Here is an 18,450-nt window from a genome sequence, read left to right as displayed (position 1 = left end):
TCTTTCCCTGATTTTTCCTCCTCTTCTTTTGATTTTTAAAGTCTTTCTTGAATTCTTTCAGGAATTCTTTTTTGGGCTTGGGCCTAAGTCATATTTTTCTTTGAGTCATTGTTTGAAGATGTTTTGATTTCATTATCCTCTTTTAAGTTTGTGTTTTCATCTTTGATCTTCTCTGTCACCATAGTCACTTTTTATGGTCATGTTCTTTTTTTTTTTTTTTTGTTTGCTCCTTTTCCAATCTATTTCTTGACTTTTATCTTTATGTTAAAGTTGGGCTCTGCTTTTAGGGTAGAAGAGGCATCATGTCATGCTTCAAGTTTTCTCCTGTGATTTTTTTCAGAGCTAGTTCTGGAGGGTCTGTAAGTGTTTGGTTCTTCCAATGTGGTATACTCCAAGGAGGAATGTGCTTACTATTCTCATGGCCTGTACTCCTGGTCTGTGAACAACCACAAGCATTTTTTACTGTCCTGGAACTGTGATCAGAGCCTTTATTCTCCTTTGGCTACAAACATTAGTGCTCCTTTTCACCCTGGGAATGCAATGGGGTCCTGCCCAATTGTTCAATTCCCTTACAACCTGTGGCCTTGGAGGGCTTTATCCTAACTTTTTGTTACTTCTGCAGATCCAGAATATGATTTGAGATAAGTGAGAAAGTTGCTGCCTTTCTTCTGCCATCTTGGTTCTTTCTCCTCCAAGAAACACTTTTAAAATATGGCCCTATAAATGTGCATAGCCATGTAACACAGTAGATATAGCCTTAGAGTCAGAAAGACTTGCATTCAAATCTTGCTTCTGACACCTATTAACTGTGTTTTCATAGGTATTGCCAATTTTCAATGATTCAGGAAACTCTCACACAATAAACTTCCTACACTGATTAAATCACATGTCTATGTTAAAAACAATAAACAAACAAACAAATCAAAATGTGTGCCAAGACAATTCAATGTTCATCATACTTGGGTCTATGCATTGTGAAGTAATATATGTCACTGTCCAAAGCTTCCTTCCAATAGACAGGGGATGCGATTTTCAAGTCTTGATTGAGCCTACAGTGGCCTCCTTCTGTACAGAAACTTCCTGACTACCTGAAGAAGGATCAGCCACCAGATCACAGATCATAAAGTCACAGAATTTCAAAGCTGAAGGGTAACACAGAAGCCATCTAGTCTGATCCATATCTGAAAATAAAACCAACGAACCATTTATAACATAGCCAAAAATATTCATTCAATCTTTGCTCAAAGACAACCATAAAGGAGAATCCACCACCTCCCAAAGTTGTTCATCCTATTTTTAGACAGTTCCAAGTGTTAAAAATATTTTTTTCTCTTAACATCAAGCTTAGATTTGCTTTTTCACAGTTTCTCCTAGTTTTGCATTGTAGCACTAAACAGAAGATCAATCTATCTTCCCTTTGAGAGCTTTGAAATATTGTAAGATAAATACAGGATCATAGACTATTAGAATTGGAAAGGACCTTAGAGATATTATTGATTAATCCTTTCATTGTATAGAAAGGCAAACTGAAAACCAGAGAGGTAATAGTGAAGTGACTTGCCTAATATCACACTTGAAGTATAAAAGTACAAATATAGGTTTTCTTTACAAATGATTTTTTTATGTTTTTTTTACACAAATAAAATATTTATGTGCCCAGCACTGAGAAAAATGTAAAAAAAAAAAAAAAAGTATGAGCTTTGATTTTTGCTTTTGAGGAATTTGCAATTTTGTTGCTCAGAGAAGATATTCTTTAGATTTCAAGGAATTGTGATTTCCTTGGTGTGGATACTCCCTTCACTGATTCATATTGCAACCCTTCTATGATTTTTGATGATCTTCATGAGTTACTTTGACCCTTTTATTAACTTGTACCTTCCTCTTCTACTTACTGGAACTATTTCTGGTATCACAAAGCAGAATGTCAATGGACCCACAGCTGATGCTTCTTCAACTTGGTAGGCTTTGTCAGGACAAAGTCTACTGGCAAAGTTCTTATCAACAAAGTGTCACCTCCATACCACCATGAAGCATCAGAAGAAGATTGTAATGAAAAAGACATCTATGTGAAAAACAAATCAGCAATACCATATGCCAAATACCAAAGAATTACAGAAATAAGTGATTATTATAAGAGTTTTTTCATCTGTAAAATGAGGAGTTAAACTGGTTGGTTTCTGAGATCCCTCCTAGTTTCAAGTTGATGACTTCATGTTGTTGTTGTCCTTTGTAAAGAGAGCAAAAGGACACCTGGATTTTGGGGTTTAACTGTGGGTGACCAAATCAATAAGAGTCTGGAAAGGCTCTACTATAGGTAGGGCACAAATAGTTTACATTTGGGAAAGAGGTGTTTTTAAATGTACACAACTCGATGTGACCTCATGTATCTCAAGTTAATATCTATGGTTTAAATTATTTTGTTCTAGTCCTAACCATCTAGGTGACTTTGGTCAAGTTATTTTACTACTGTGAGCCTTAGCTTACTTCTCTGTAAGTTGAGATAGGGTTGGTTAAATGATACCATTGCTAATATGATAAACATTTATTAGGTGCCAAGCACTGTGTTAAGGGCTGGTGATAAAAATTAGAAAATTAAGGACAGTCTCCCATCAAAGAGTTTATAATCTAATTTTTGTTGTTGTTTAGTTCAGTATCCGATTTTTCCTTGACCCTTTTCTTGGCAAAGATAATGGAACAATTTGCCTTTTCTTTCTCTAGCATATTTTCCAGATGAGGAAACTGAGGCAAACAGGACTAACTGACTTGCTCAGGGTCAGGAGGAGTTTTTGCTAGGCCCTATATTTATTAGTTAAATGATGACTAATTTTTTGCATGTGGTCTCTCCCATTAGAATGTGAATGAACTAAGGGAGCTGTTTTTGCTTTTCTTTATATTCTCAGAGCTTAGCACAGTTTCTAGTTCTTATTAGTCCCTATCTGACTTGACTTTAGAAGTGAGGCTCAACATACATACTTTTGTAGCATGTTAGGATTTATAGAGCTCATTCTTCCTCAATAATCTTGTGAGGTACCAAGTACAAGCATGATTACTCTCCACACTAAACGGAGGCCCTGAGAGGTTTAAAGCTTTGTACCCATGATCATGCTGCTGGTGTCAAAGCTTGCAAGCAACATTCCAAGCTAGGTCTCCTGACTGCAGATATGCTTTCCATTACACCTCACTGCTTTATAGTGTAATAAACAAACCACTCTGTAAAGCCTAAAACGTTATATAAAGGTGTTATTGTTATCATCATTGTTATTATTTATTAGAAGAGAACAATGAGAAAGAAAAGGGACTCGATTATTAAGTTTGGAGCTCAGAGACTGGGAGAACTGTAAATTGGGATTTTTTTTTCCTTCTTCCTAGATGGAAACCTCGCCTTCTTAGCACAGGTCAAGCATCCCCTCTCCCTCCCCCAGCCTTATTTAGAAATCATGTCCCCTAGACAGGAAGGGCGGCGGGCAGAGAAGCACAGAGCGTCCCGGTCTCATTTCCTTTTGGGTCCCCATGTGGAATTTCATTTCATATATTTAGGAAACCAGAGAGCAAGATCCTGCTTCTCTAATCTTTTTGCTTCTGCATCTCTCTCTCTCTCTCTCTCTCTCTCTCTCTCTCTCTCTCTCTCTCTCTCTCTCTCTCTCTCTCTCTCTCTCACTTTCTCTCTCTCTCTCCCTCTCCCTCTTTCCTTCTCTCTCTCTCTCTTTCTCTCTCTCTCCCTCTCCCTCTTTCCTTCTCTCCCTCTCTCCCTCTCTCCCTCCTTCCCCTCTCTTCCCCCCACCCTCTCCAACTCCCTTTACTCCCCCCCCCATCCCCTCAAAACTTCTGCTCCCTGGCCCGTCAATTGTGGGGAGAGGATTTGGAACTGGGGAAGTAACCTTAGCGGGGACCGAGAAGGGTCTCTAAACTATCTAGACTGCCAAGTAGTGTTATTTTTTTTGGACCGGGGGGCGGGGCGGATGATGAGGGGGTGGAAAGAGTCAGTGGGCTACAGTTGACAGCTGGAAGAAGAATCGAAGGAGGTGGGGAGGAGAGACCCAAGCACTTCCCACCTGGGAGAGAAGTGGTTATCTACGCCTGGAGGGGGAGGGGCCGGTGGGGACGGAGCGACGCCGCTCCATCCCCGCCTGGTCCCCGTAGAGCCCCGCGCTCCGGGTGGGAGGAAAGTGTAGGGAGGCGGAGCGCTGGGGAGAGAGTGGGAGGGAGGAGGTGGTGGGGACTGACCCTTCCACTAAAAGCCCAGTCGCTCCACCCCTCCCTCTGTCTAGCACCCCCCTCCTCCCCGCAGACCCCTCCTTTCCTAGGCCGTGGTAGTTCTCCCATTGGAGATGTCCGCAGTCCGTCAAATCCCAGCCGCCGCCTCGCGAAAACAGCGCCTGGCCAAGGGCTCTGGGCTGATAGAGCCGTGTGGAGTTTGATCCTGGGCAGGGGCGGCGCAGCCTGCGCGGAGCAGCCCAGAGGAGATAGACTGAGAGCGGAGCACGAGAACCCAAGTGCCGGGAGCCGGGGTGGCTGCAGCTTGCAGCCATGACCCCGGGAGTTCCCCCCTCTGCCGGGGGCCAGGGTATTTGATACTCTGCACAGCCGCTTGCAGTTGCCCTTGGAGGTAGCCACTGTCTGACTCCTGCGGCTCCTTCTCCCACTTTTTGCCTGGGCTCTCTTGCTCCAGTCATTCCGGAGTGGGGGCCGCCTCCCCTCCTTCGCTTGCCGGCTCCTTTTGCAAACTGGGGGTATCTGGGCCAGCGGCAGAAGCCGCCCCCGTCGCCTCCCCCTCCTCCTGGCCCTGGCCATGGCTCGGCGGGTCCTGGGACTAAGGGTACGGAGGGCGTCCGGCGGTGTCTGCATCAGCCTCCCGCCGCCGCCGCCACTGCTGCTGCTCCTGTTGCTGCTGCTGGGGCAGGCGCGGGCTTTTGGGGACGAGGAAGAGAGGCGCTGCGACCCCATTCGGATCTCGATGTGCCAGAATCTGGGGTACAACGTGACCAAGATGCCCAACTTGGTGGGGCACGAACTGCAGACGGACGCCGAGTTGCAGCTCACCACCTTTACCCCCCTCATCCAGTACGGCTGCTCCAGCCAGCTACAGGTGGGCACTGATCTTCCTGACACCTTTCCCGTGCCCTAAAATCCTTCCCCCCACCTCCCCTCCACTCCCTTTGGCACAGAACAGAAGCTAGATCCCTAAAGTTCCTACTTCGGATGTCTTGCCAGATCGAGCCCCTACCTTCGTAGTCTAAAGGGAAGGGTGAAAGTCTGGATGAAAAGTGACTCCCCCTCTACTCCCCCTTTACAGAGATTGGAAGCCAAATATTGTGTAAGTCATCTGGCCTGTTAAAGAACCCACTCTTGTACCCCGCCCTAACGTTTTTCTCCCTTTCTCACCAGTGTCTGGCCAAGCCCCTAACCCCTGAGAGCAGAATTAGGGAAGTACTGGAGACTGTTATCTCAGCCAGAGATTAGGAGATCACTGTTTGGTGGATTGGTGCTAGAGAGTGCCTGCCACCTTAGCCAGCTGCAGCTTCGATTTGAACTTAAGGGTTAGTGAACTCCTCCCTCTCTATCTCCCCTCCCTCGTTTCTATTTTATATGAAAAATAGAAACTCCTTACAGTTCATCTCTGAGTCAGTTAAATAAATTGTCATCCCGTTCTATTTTAATTCTCTTTTCTTTAAAACTAACCACAGGAGTTGACATTCAATAAATTACTTTTATACTCAGTTTCCCACATTGCAAGGGACTGGAAATATCTAGACCTTCCTCGGCATCAGGAGAAGAAAGCCACTTCTAAAAAGGTGGAAGTGGTAAAATAGGCAGCAGAATAAACTAGAGCGGTCTTATGCTCAATATACCTTATGTTTAATATAGTTTAAAAAACATGTTGGGAGTCAGATTCGAATCCCAGCTCTGACATTTAGTGGTTAGGAGATCAGGTCCCCTAGACAGGAAGGGCAAATTACTTCCCTTCTTTGTCTCCTCATTTGTCAAATTTGTGGTGTAGACTGTTAAGCTCCCTCCAACTCCAGATCCTGTGATCCAACAGGATAATAGGTGTCCAGGTTGAAAACTCCAGCAATCTTTAGTCTCTGGAGTGTAACATCTATATATATATAAGAAGCAAGAAGCTACCATCTTTATTAATAGAGTTCACTTCCATAGAGCAGAAGTTCTTAACTTTTTTTTGTGCCATTGACAAAAGCCTTTGAAATCTGGTGAAGCCTATAGACTCATTTTCAGAATGATGTTTTTAAAATATTTAAGAATACAAAGGAAACATATATAGAGATATGGTATAGATTTGTATATTGTTCTATCCAAGTTGAAATCTAGCCCAAAGGGTCTATGAACACCAAGATGAGAACTCCTTATCCCTTACTCAGAAAGAGCCCCTCTCTGGATGATGTGCATAGTTTTTCACAGAAGTAATTTAGAAATGAATTTAAGCCAAAATTTACATGGTAGTGATATTTGTATCAGTCCTCAGCCGTGTTGAGTTGTCTTTCTTGTGGAGTAGACTTTCTGTTTTTGGGAAATTCTGAACTTTGGTGTTGGCTTAAGAGACAATTTATACGGGCTTAAGAAGTGATCCCCCAGCACTTATTTTGGAAACAACACATAGCCTGACCTCAGTGGTGATTTTGCTGGAGGAAAACGCTTCCACAGGGATATGTATTTTTAATTACATGTATGCTGGGGAAGCGGCCAAGCGGTTTGAAGGACAGGACTGGCGCTCTGTTCATACTGGAAAAAAGTCACTTGTAACTGTAGCCTTCACAGACAACATCTGTAAGGAGCCATGGAGACTGTTTATCATAGTTGGATGAGTTGAGAAAAGGAACTACACTCTTTTATTGGTAACAGCAAAATTTCTAGGGGCTTTTGGATTTTTAAAAAAATAGTCATTTATGAAAGAGTTCCTGTTACAGAAGTCCCAAGTTTCAATTCTGTACATGGATCCAAAGAAGTCTCAACTGCATAATGGTTTGAGGGGTACATAAAATTTTCTATTTTGTTGCAAATGATTTAGATAGAGAAGGATATGGGAGTTGGGAAGTGAGGGGCACAAGAAATCATTTCATTTTACTTTTAGGGAAATGATGATGTGGTAGAAAGTCAAATATCTCTTTCCAATAATGGCCAACATAATTTAGACAGAGACAAAGCAATCATTAATAAGCATTAAATAACTAGTATGTGGCAGGGTAGAAAGGGTACAGTGTAGCAAGAGTGATGGGCTTGGAATTAAGCTAACTAGGCTTGAATCCCAGCTCTATATAAGTCTGGACAAATCTGCTAACCTCTCTGAGCTCCAGTTTCTCCATTTATAAAATGGAATTAATGAATTTTGCATGGCCTCCCTTAAAGGTTAGTCATGAAAACAGTGGTTTTAAAACCATAAAGTTTTACAGAAAAATAGATTTTCATTGATTCTTTCAAATGGGAGCCAAAGATGAGCTAGAGCAACTTGGCTTTTACTTATATATTGTTCTAAAATGGATTGTGTAATCATGTTCCCCAATTTTTTTTATTCTACTTGAAAAATAATTAAGAGAATACTTCATGTTCATAAAGCAATGGTAAAGTATTGGATTTGAAGTCAGAAGAGCTGCATTTGAATCCTGGCTCTGCCATTGACTAGCCAGCCAGTTTACCTGTCTGGACTTAGTTTCCTCATCTGTAGAAAAAATGGAGTTAGAATAAATTGATTTCTAAGGTTCCTTTCAGCTCTCAAGTTATATGGGTTCACTTGAATGGTTTTTGTATTTATTACCTAATTTAATCTTTGCCACAATTCTCTGAGCTAGATAGTACAAATATGCCTGTTTTTCAGGGGAGGAAACAAGCTCACCTAAAGTAAATGATTTGCTCATGTTTGTACAAGTTAGTAAGTAGCTAAGCCAAGACTAGGGATCAAATTCTAGGTCTACTGATTCTGCTGATTCCAAGTCCAGAGTACCATAGTCCCTTCTACTAATCCATGGCGTCTTTCCCTACTGCAAAGAAGGGCATGAGCTAAACTAGGAATGGTACATTACTTTAAAAGAATGCATTATTTTTGTGCTCTTTGGGGAAGTTGCATGGGAGAGGAAGGACACTGCAAATGGAATCAAGTTCTGCCTGTGCTGTTTATTAGCCAGAGCAAGTCACCTACTTCTTTGGAACTCAGCTTCCTAGTCTGTATAATGAAGATAATGAACTAGGCCATTTCTAAGGTTTCTTCCACCTCTATTGTTCTACCTTAGGAGATAAAAATAAAGTACAAATATGGACCCCTCTAAAAGCAAATACATACATTGCCTAAATTATGCTCAGATACATAGGTGGGGCCAAATATAATTATTTTCTTCTATTTCATTACTTGTCTAGTTCTTCCTTTGTTCTGTGTATGTGCCAATGTGCACAGAGAAGATCAACATCCCAATCGGCCCATGCGGAGGTATGTGCCTTTCGGTCAAGAGAAGGTGTGAACCTGTTCTAAAGGAGTTTGGATTCGCCTGGCCAGACAGCCTCAACTGCAGCAAATTCCCCCCACAGAATGACCATAACCACATGTGCATGGAAGGCCCGGGTGACGAAGAGGTTCCCCTACCCCACAAGACACCTATTCAGCCCGGGGAAGAATGTCATACCATGGGCACGCATTCAGATCAGTACATTTGGGTGAAAAGAAGCCTGAACTGTGTTCTGAAGTGTGGCTATGATGCTGGCTTATACAGTAGGTCGGCCAAGGAGTTCACTGATATCTGGATGGCTATGTGGGCCAGCCTGTGCTTCATATCAACTGCCTTCACAGTGCTGACCTTCCTGATTGATTCATCTAGGTTTTCCTACCCTGAGCGTCCCATCATCTTTCTCAGTATGTGCTACAATATTTATAGCATTGCTTATATTGTGAGGCTGACCGTGGGCAGGGAAAGGATATCCTGCGATTTTGAAGAGGCAGCAGAACCAGTTCTCATCCAAGAAGGTCTTAAGAACACAGGATGTGCTATAATTTTCTTACTGATGTACTTCTTTGGGATGGCCAGCTCCATCTGGTGGGTTATTCTGACACTCACTTGGTTCTTGGCAGCAGGACTTAAATGGGGTCATGAGGCCATTGAAATGCACAGCTCTTATTTCCACATTGCAGCCTGGGCCATCCCAGCGGTGAAAACCATTGTCATCCTGATCATGAGACTGGTAGACGCTGATGAACTCACGGGCTTGTGCTATGTTGGGAACCAGAACTTGGATGCGCTCACAGGTTTTGTAGTTGCTCCACTCTTCACTTACCTGGTGATTGGAACATTATTCATCGCTGCCGGCTTGGTGGCTTTATTCAAAATCCGATCCAATCTCCAAAAAGATGGGACAAAAACGGACAAGTTAGAAAGGTTGATGGTCAAAATTGGAGTCTTCTCAGTATTATATACAGTGCCTGCCACGTGTGTGATTGCTTGCTATTTCTATGAGATCTCCAACTGGACGCTTTTCCTCTATTCAGCGGATGATTCTAACATGGCAGTGGAGATGCTGAAAATCTTTATGTCTTTGTTGGTGGGGATCACTTCTGGCATGTGGATCTGGTCTGCTAAGACGCTCCACACGTGGCAGAAATGCTCCAACAGACTGGTGAACTCAGGGAAGGTAAAACGAGAAAAGAGGGGAGATGGTTGGGTAAAGCCCGGGAAAGGAAATGAAACCGTAGTATAAATACAGCCGACTTGCAAAGCCCCCAAAGGGAAAATGTTTGCATTTTGGTAGAAATGGGTCCCCCACCCTGGTTTTATGCAATAACTTCATTTGAACAGGCTCGTGGAGATATACACGAGTAGGCAGCACATGTTAAAAAACAAACAGCCCCCAACACCTAACCAGAACAGCACGTCTGCTGCCAGCAGAGCTGTTCTCCCAAATAGAAAGGCCAATAGAGGCTTTCAAAGCTGTGAAAAAACCAAACTGCTGATCACTTTAGCAGGTTGCAGTCCTGACATTGTATACAGACCCTGCAGCTTTAGTGGCAAAGTTGCTGCCCCCTGTGTGGTCAGCAGTTATCTGAGCTGTGTTTTGTAACTTACAGGGAGAAAGATTTTAACTTTTTAAACCCTTTAAGATTTGGAATATTAACTGGGTCTTTCAAACAGTAACCCAACCAATAAACACTGGAAAGATTGAGTTCAGAGAAGTGTTACAAGGGTTATCTAGTTTGGTTTTCTTGAAGGTGTTTACAGCATAACTTAAAACATTTTCCATGGTGCCCAGTTTAGAGTTGTACCAATCATACCCTCAATGGTGATGTAAAAATATTTCATTGTCTTTCTCATGAAATAGCTTTGTTTGGGCGAAAAGTACATAGAGTCCAGTGGATTTTTCTTCTAAGTTAAAAAACAAAACCAAAAAAAAAAAAAAAAACAAAACATATTTCAGTATTTCCTTCTGTTCCAGGATGTTAGTCTTCTTCTATTCCCTCTCCAATTCACATTTTACAGTAATGACTTAAATGCATATCTGTATGCTAATTCCAAAAAATTTTCATCATGACCAAGGGGATGGGGGTTGGTGAGTTCGGGGTGATTCACTTTCTGACAATCACTTAATTCAGAGAAAAATGAGATTTACCAAGTCTACTTACCTTACACACCCCAGAGACCCATTGCATTGAGCAATTAAGACTTAATATATTTCGCTTTGTGTGATTGCATCTCTGCAGACGCCAGTCTGGAAGGACTAAAATGTTAAGTTTCTTGGCAACTTTGTGTTCACACAGATTAACTGTGTAATTTGTGTGTGTCAATTACAATTAAAAGCACATTCTCCGACCATGACATAGTCCCCTGCCTGACTTTAAGCTATGGTCAGCTTGCATTCTCAGAATGATAGCACATTTTTTTTTTTAAATGTAAGAATGTTATCAGAGAGTCTGGTCTCCTCCATTCAACAATGGAGACATTTTCTCTTCTGTAAAAGGATCTAAAGCAAGCAAATCCAATTCCTTGGTGCACAATTGTTTCCTAGTAATTGGCGATGGCTCTTGCTGGCTCCCTCAGAGGCAGCATGGCCTGCAGTATTTATATGGTGCTTAATGAATCTCCTGACTTCCAGCAAGGACCTTGTTTGGTTAGCAGGGGACATAGTGTAAACCATATAAACCTGCTGAGTGCTGAGAACTCACAGGTCTTAATTGCCCCATTGTTGACTGGCCCCATGCTTTGGTCTGTTTGAAAACTTGCTTCGTATTGAAGGACAAGCCTTCATCAGCTTTTGGAAAGTAGCAGTTCTTTTGAAAGTATGGCTATCCCAAGCATTAACCTGCCTAAGACTTCTAGTCTACAAGCAGATGCAGTGTTTGCCAGTGGGCATTTCTATCTTTCCACCCAATTCATAACCACTCTGAAATTTAGTCCCTATTTAGCAATGGCACATCATTCATTCATTCATTTATTCATCTTTAAAAAATAAAACAAAAACTGTGGTCTTTAAGTAGGAAAGCCCTGACCCCTCTACTTTGTTTAAAAATGTATCCAGAGTCTCAGAATTCCAAATAAGTGACCAGATTTTGGTGATAAGCTTCTCCTTTTATTGTGTGTTTCTGTCAAATATTGAACACTGTGACTGTGGTATAATCAGTCAGGACTCTTGGAGCCTGAGAAAGGATCCCTGGAAAGACTAGTGTGAATCAGCTTAGCTAAACCAGAGACCATATTGCATGTAGAATGTAAACCTTGAACTCCCTGTTTTACATACAGACAGTTCCCATAAATATCCAGGGCCACCAAATACTTGCACAAGGACAGATTCTGCCCTTACTCACGCTCTGCTCCAGTGCCTAGGGAGTTGTGCATTAAATCTGGCCCAAGGAAAGGAGGAAGAACTACTCAGGAGACTTAATATGGCTGTCTGGCTGTTAACAGTTCTGGATTTTACAACTCTTAATCCTAACATTTCAGTGATCTTGTGATTTGGGCAGTCTAATCCAGTAGAGAATACTTGAGTGGGAAAGTCAGGAGACTGGCTTTCACATGCTGGAGCATTGGTCATTTGCTAGGTGCTGACATGCCATACTGCTCATTAAGTCTCTTGCCTTCTAAAGTAAAAGAGCCCACAATCAATAGCAGTCACCTCTACTAGCTGAGTTGAAACTCTGACCACATAGATCACCATGTCAAGTTTCTTTCCTGCTGTCTTTCAAATGAATGATGTATTTAAAACTGAAAACAGTTGCTCTTAACCTGTTTTGTTGCAGGAACCCCATCCCTCTGATAACAGTTTGGGAAAAAAAATCTATGGACTACTTCAAAAATAATGATTTTAAACACAAAATGTAAATGATATAAGATTACCAAGGAAAGAAATTCAAATTTAAGAAAAAAAATATATTTTTGTAATTTATGGACTCTGGATTAAGAACTACCTCCATAGGGAGAGGGATTTGGTGGAATGTTTGCAGCTGTTTTCCAGTTTGTAAATTGACTTTTTGCTGTAGCTAGCCCTCAGTCAGACTAGATCTGCTTTGAAACACTTCTATCCCATTTGATCTTTGAACCCAAAGAATGCCTACCATGTACAGAACTCTATTGACATAAAGGTGTAAACATTCATTTTATTCTACTCCTGTGGGTTTTTGCCACAGGGTGGCATAATACTGGCTTCATTTGGGTCTCTTGAAATGCTTTATCTGTTTTGCAAAGCAGAATGGAACCTCTCTGAAAGTCTGTCCATCTGTTCCATAGACTTGGACCTTGTGGGACCTTCCACTCTTTCCTGAGTGACTGAACAAAAAGACTCCTTATTGTGGGAGCATGGGCATGGAGGTGGTGGGGTGGGAAGTAGCCCCCAACTCTGCAGGGAAACCTTATGAATTGTTATGCAAACAGCCTTTTTTCCAAAGCTGAGATCCATTTCTGCTGGCTTCAGGAAGACCAGGTATCTTTTACCCCCTTTTTCAATTAAATTAAGCATCTAGAAGGAAGATAGAAAGTTTGGATAAGGCATGGCCCATGGCCTCTGCTGGAGGGAGAAGACAAATCCAGATGGCTTTAATATACAGCATTATATGGTAAATGTATCAGACAATTGCAAACAAAGTGCTTTGTGAGTATAGGTCTGAGGGGGAAGGTAATTCCACTAGCAGGCAATTCCATTTCTTTTTCTCTGTACTGGAATTCACTGTGGCTTATCTTCATTAATGTTAGGGCAGTATCTTGCCTGGCAAAAAGCCAAGACTGCTTTTTTTCCCTTTCGAACTTGGGAGAAGTTGTCATCTGTCACTTCTGGGAAGACTCTTTGGCAGCTGGAGAATTTAGCTATAAAACCCAAAGCATCTCCATCCACTTTCAGATGGGAATCTAGGCTAAACCATTAAATGAGGCTATTCTTGAATCTCTGCTGAATTTCTTCCCTCTCCTCTTCTGCCCCTCCCCCTCCTTAGATCAAGATGAATTTCTGGGCAAAAGAGAGTGAGTTACTTACTATGGAGTCTGTTTGGGCAAGCGAGGTGGTCTAGCTGAACTTGATTCACATCCTTTTCTTCTAATGCTGACCCATTTTCTGTCCCCTTGAACTGCTGCTTGGTTAGCAGCTTGCTCAGGTGTCCTGAACTGGACAAAATTGGAGGGGGAGCAGCTTCATTTCCATGAATTGTCTTCCTTTTGACTTCTTCCCATTGATTTTCCCATACACTGGAGATCAAGATTTTGATTTGGAAAGGAATCTTAAAAAACACTGAGTCCAACCTTTTCATTCTACAGATAAGGGAACTGAAGCACATAGAAGTTGAGTTATTTGCCTAAAATTAGATAAAAATATTTAAGGCAGGATTTTAAACTAAGGCTTCCAGACTCCAAATCTAGTTCTCTATTCTTGGAATCCAGATCTTAAGACTTCGTTAATATTAACAGATCCACATCAAGTTCACTAGGCCAGCTCCTTTTTACCTTCTCTAGGTCTCAATTTTTACATCTGTGAAATGGAGGAGATAGATTAGATCAGAGGTGTCAAATATACAACTTACATTCATATGTATTTTTCTAAGTCAATATTCAGGCCTGCCAGATCCTGAGAGTTTCTATATGATTTTGATACCATTAGATCACTGAGAACTTTTCCATCTTTAAATCTATGAGCCTATAAATTCTTTCATAGCAACTCCTGCCAAAGTATGAAAAGATTTCACTACTGTGGTGCAATCTTCAGCTATTTGGAGAGGTGGCAACTGCAGTACTTCTTACAGGAACCATGAAGTTCAGAGCTGAAATACTGAGGAAGTAGCCAAGGAAAATCTAAAACAAACCTCTGACTGCATGCTATGTGGAACTGTGGAGACAGTGCTGGAGTTGGAGTCAGGAAAACTAGAGGTCACAACCTGCCTTGAACACTAGCTGTTTGACTGCAATCAAGTCATTTAACCTCTCTGAGCCTCAGTATCCTCATCTGAAAGATGGAAATAATACTTCTAATATCTACTTGGAGGCTCAAATGATATATAAAGCATGTAAAAAGTGCTTTGCAAACTTTAAAGCCCTCTATAAATCTCATCATTATTATTCTATTCCATAGCAGGCATGTTGGAGAGGGTTTTTTAGTTAAATACTCATACTTCATTGTTCTTTGGCAAATTCCTTATTCTTTTCCTTCTTGTATTTGGGTCCAACCTCCTAACTTGGGCTTATATTTTGCCTGGAAAGGGAACTATTCTTTCCCTTCTTAAGGCCCAAGATAGGGATTCTTTACAGCTGTCAAGAGAACACTTTGCTTGACCAGGGAGGGAATATACTGCCCATTTTTCAAAGAAGTGGCATTTATTTGATTTCACTAGAATATTTTCTCAGCCAATCTGCTTAGTTCTTCTACTTCCTGCCAGCCACTTGGGTAACATAATTTACACAGCATGAAGTAGGCCCTTGAGAGTGGTGTTGCAACAAAGGTCCTGCTGTAATGCTTTCTTTTGCTAAGGCTAACTGGCCCTGATCACAGTGACTTGGGCCCCATTTAAGCTTCTCTTTTTTTTCTTTTTCCTTTATGAACTGGCAAAGTCTGCAGTATTGATTCAAGGTAGGGCCCAAGGAGAGAGGCTTGGCTCAAATTCATTCGTTTCTAATTTGCTTGAATTTCTCACAGTGTTCAAAATCACCATCATCATTCAAGGTGGCATTTAGGTAGACTAGTGCTTTTGGTTTTCTTCATCGCTGGTTTTGTCTGTCCCCTCTAAACTCTGAAGAAAAGAAGTTCTGGTCAATGAAAGATTGACATCCATTTTTGTTTTCAGTTGGTCTTTGTTTCAGAAATGTTGTCATTCCAGCTCTGTTGTTGACATTCTGCTGTTTGATTGTAAAGTCAATGAAGGCTGAGGTCATGTCTTCCTCAGCATCTGTCACTGGAGTCCTATAAATGGAAGGTGCTTTCTCACTTTGTGTTTGTTGAGGAAAAGAATGATTGACTCAGTAATTGTACCTATGTTTAGGTCAATCACTTAAACCACTCATTGCCAGAGTCTCTACCTGTGGCTCCCATCTACCTTGCAGGGGTATTGTGAGTGAGGTCTTAAAAGTGTCAACACTGAAGGCCCTCAAGCTCCGGTGCTTCGCCTATTGACTGCATTTAGCAGGGGGGACAGCTGATATGGGACTAGTCCTAATGCAAATGGCATTGCAGCCATAGCCGCAGCCAGCTCTTGTATCCCCTCTTACGTCCACCCTACTCCCACCCACCTGGAGGTCAACCTGCGAAGGTTCTGAGATGTTGGACATAGAGGTACCAGGATGACAGTCTATTAAACATATCCTGAATGAATTTCTGAACTTCAAAGACAATGCATACTGATGTTTTTTTAGGATGTACAAAAGCATATCTGCATTGATGTATGTACTGTAAATTTCTAATTTATCACTGTACAAAAGAAACTTTGCTATTTAATTTTTGTATCAAAGGAAAATAAAGTTTTGTTTATTAACTCTTGTGTGAAAAAGGAATATCTTTTTTTTTACCATTTTTATTGCTATTTTATTTGTCACCTATATTTCCCAATATATAGTGAGATTTACCCAATCTCTCTATCCCTATTCCAGAGGATTACAAAAAAGAAAGAAATTTCAATAAAGCCAAATGAAACATGATCAAATATATATATATATAGTGTTCCACACCTATCGTTTCCCACCTTTGCAAAGAAGGGAGGAAGAAGGTGGTGCAGTGGATAGAGCACCAGCTCTGAAGTCAGGAGGAACTGTGTTCAAATCTGGTCTCAGACACTTAACCATTTCCTAGCTGTGTGACCCTGGGTAAGTCACTTGACCCCAATTGCCTAAGGAAAAAAAAAGGAGGCAGAAGATGCACTCAGACTTCCTCGTTGGTATCAAGGTTGGTCATTATAATGTCACAATATTCAGTTTTATTTTGTTGTTATAGTGCTATAGTGTTTCTTGGTTCTGTTTACTTAATTTTGTTATTTTTGAATTTAAGGATTTTTCCCAATTACATATAAAAACAATTTTTAACCTTCTTTCTTTCTTTCTTTCTTTCTTTCTTTCTTTCTTTCTTTCTTTCTTTCTTTCTTTCTTTTTTTTTTTTTTACAATTTTGATGTCCATTTTAAAATGATGTATTTTAAAAGCATTAAAATTTTTCGAGTCAATCACTACTGGCTTCCATTATTGGACAGTAATCTTTTTTTTTTTTTTTTGAGGAAGATCTCACTTTTTATTTTTAATTTTTTAACATTAATTTTCTTTTTTTAATTTTTTTAATTTATTTTTTTAATTAAAGCTTTTTATTTTCAAAACATATGCATGGACAATTCCCCCCACCTCCTCCCCTAGAAGGCAAGTAATCCAATATATGTACAAAATTCCATCTTCCTTCTCTCTGTCATTGAGAAGGCAAAAAAAATTGATAAAGATTACACATATGCTGTCATATAAAACATTTCCATTAAAAAAATCTGAGGAAAAATAAAGTAAAAAAATGCCAGTCCCTATTGTGATATGGGATCCATCTGCCAGTGGTTCTGGAGATCTAACTCAGACCTGTAGAATGGATCTCTTCATGTGAGAGGATGATGACGATACAAGGAGACTGAGAGGCATTTGCTGTTCTCAGACCTCTTTCCTCTTCCCTTTTGCCTCCAATTTATTTCATCCCCCATCCACAAGGAACATCTGCATTAGTAAAAGTGGCTTTGCAACCCCTTCAAGTGTTATGATTCCCAGCTGTGAAGGCTCTCAGAAATTGACCTGCCCCTTCACCTAGGCATGGTCCTTAACAAGTCCCCATGACCACTGTTGCACTTTTCATGTCCCAGAGCCCTAAATAAAGATTTGTCCCTTCATTTTCCATATAACTTTAGATTTTCCTTTGCATTTTTCTTTCAGCTGCCTAGGTTCTGTTGTATGCATATTTACTTTCCTCAGGGGTAGTGAATCACAGCAATAACACTATTTTAAAAGCATTAAAATTTTTCGAGTCAATCACTACTGGCTTCCATTATTGGACAGTAATCTTTTTTTTTTTTTTTGAGGAAGATCTCACTTTTTATTTTTAATTTTTTAACATTAATTTTCTTTTTTTTATTTTTTTAATTTATTTTTTTAATTAAAGCTTTTTATTTTCAAAACATATGCATGGACAATTCCCCCCACCTCCTCCCCTAGAAGGCAAGTAATCCAATATATGTACAAAATTCCATCTTCCTTCTCTCTGTCATTGAGAAGGCAAAAAAATTGATAAAGATTACACATATGCTGTCATATAAAACATTTCCATTAAAAAAATCTGAGGAAAAATAAAGTAAAAAATGTCAGTCCCTATTGTGATATGGGATCCATCTGCCAGTGGTTCTGGAGATCTAACTCAGATCTGTAGAATGGATCTCTTCATGTGAGAGGATGATGACGATACAAGGAGACTGAGAGGCATTTGCTGTTCTCAGACCTCTTTCCTCTTCCCTCTTGCCTCCAATTTATTTCATCCCCCATCCACAAGGAACATCTGCATTAGTAAAAGTGGCTTTGCAACCCCTTCAAGTGTTATGATTCCCAGCTGTGAAGGCTCTCAGAAATTGACCTGCCCCTTCACCTAGGCATGGTCCTTAACAAGTCCCCATGACCACTGTTGCACTTTTCATGTCCCAGAGCCCTAAGTAAAGATTTGTCCCTTCATTTTCCATATAACTTTAGATTTTCCTTTGCATTTTTCTTTCAGCTGCCTAGGTTCTGTTGTATGCATATTTACTTTCCTCAGGGGTAGTGAATCACAGCAATAACACTATTTTAAAAGCATTAAAATTTTTCGAGTCAATCACTACTGGCTTCCATTATTGGACAGTAATCTTTTTTTTTTTTTTTGAGGAAGATCTCACTTTTTATTTTTAATTTTTTAACATTAATTTTCTTTTTTTATTTTTTTTAATTTATTTTTTTAATTAAAGCTTTTTATTTTCAAAACATATGCATGGACAATTCCCCCCACCTCCTCCCCT

The 18,450-nt window shown here is 40.6% G+C and overlaps 1 protein-coding gene across 1 annotated transcript; it reads left to right on the top strand.

Moving 5' to 3' along the window:
* The first annotated feature begins 4,419 nt into the window (after positions 1-4,419).
* FZD4 (frizzled class receptor 4) lies at positions 4,420-15,928 on the top strand. The gene is made up of 2 exons (XM_051987291.1): positions 4,420-5,086; positions 8,365-15,928. The coding sequence occupies exons 1-2, from the start codon at positions 4,790-4,792 to the stop codon at positions 9,691-9,693; spliced, it is 1,626 nt and encodes a 541-aa protein (XP_051843251.1). The 5' UTR covers positions 4,420-4,789; the 3' UTR covers positions 9,694-15,928.
* Positions 15,929-18,450: the final 2,522 nt, after the last annotated feature.

This window comes from Antechinus flavipes, chromosome 3, assembly GCF_016432865.1.
Source record: "Antechinus flavipes isolate AdamAnt ecotype Samford, QLD, Australia chromosome 3, AdamAnt_v2, whole genome shotgun sequence".
Classification (NCBI taxonomy): Eukaryota; Metazoa; Chordata; class Mammalia; order Dasyuromorphia; family Dasyuridae; genus Antechinus; species Antechinus flavipes.
Note: the sequence above shows the minus strand (reverse complement) of the source record. Positions and strands in the feature narration are given on the sequence as shown.

Coding starts and splice junctions, on each gene's coding strand:
- FZD4 (XM_051987291.1), top strand. CDS start 4,790: ATGGCTCGGCGGGTCCTGGGACTAAGGGTACGGAGGGCGTCCGGCGGT. Junction 5,087..8,364: donor GCTGCTCCAGCCAGCTACAG/GTGGGCACTGAT, acceptor TTACTTGTCTAG/TTCTTCCTTTGTTCTGTGTA.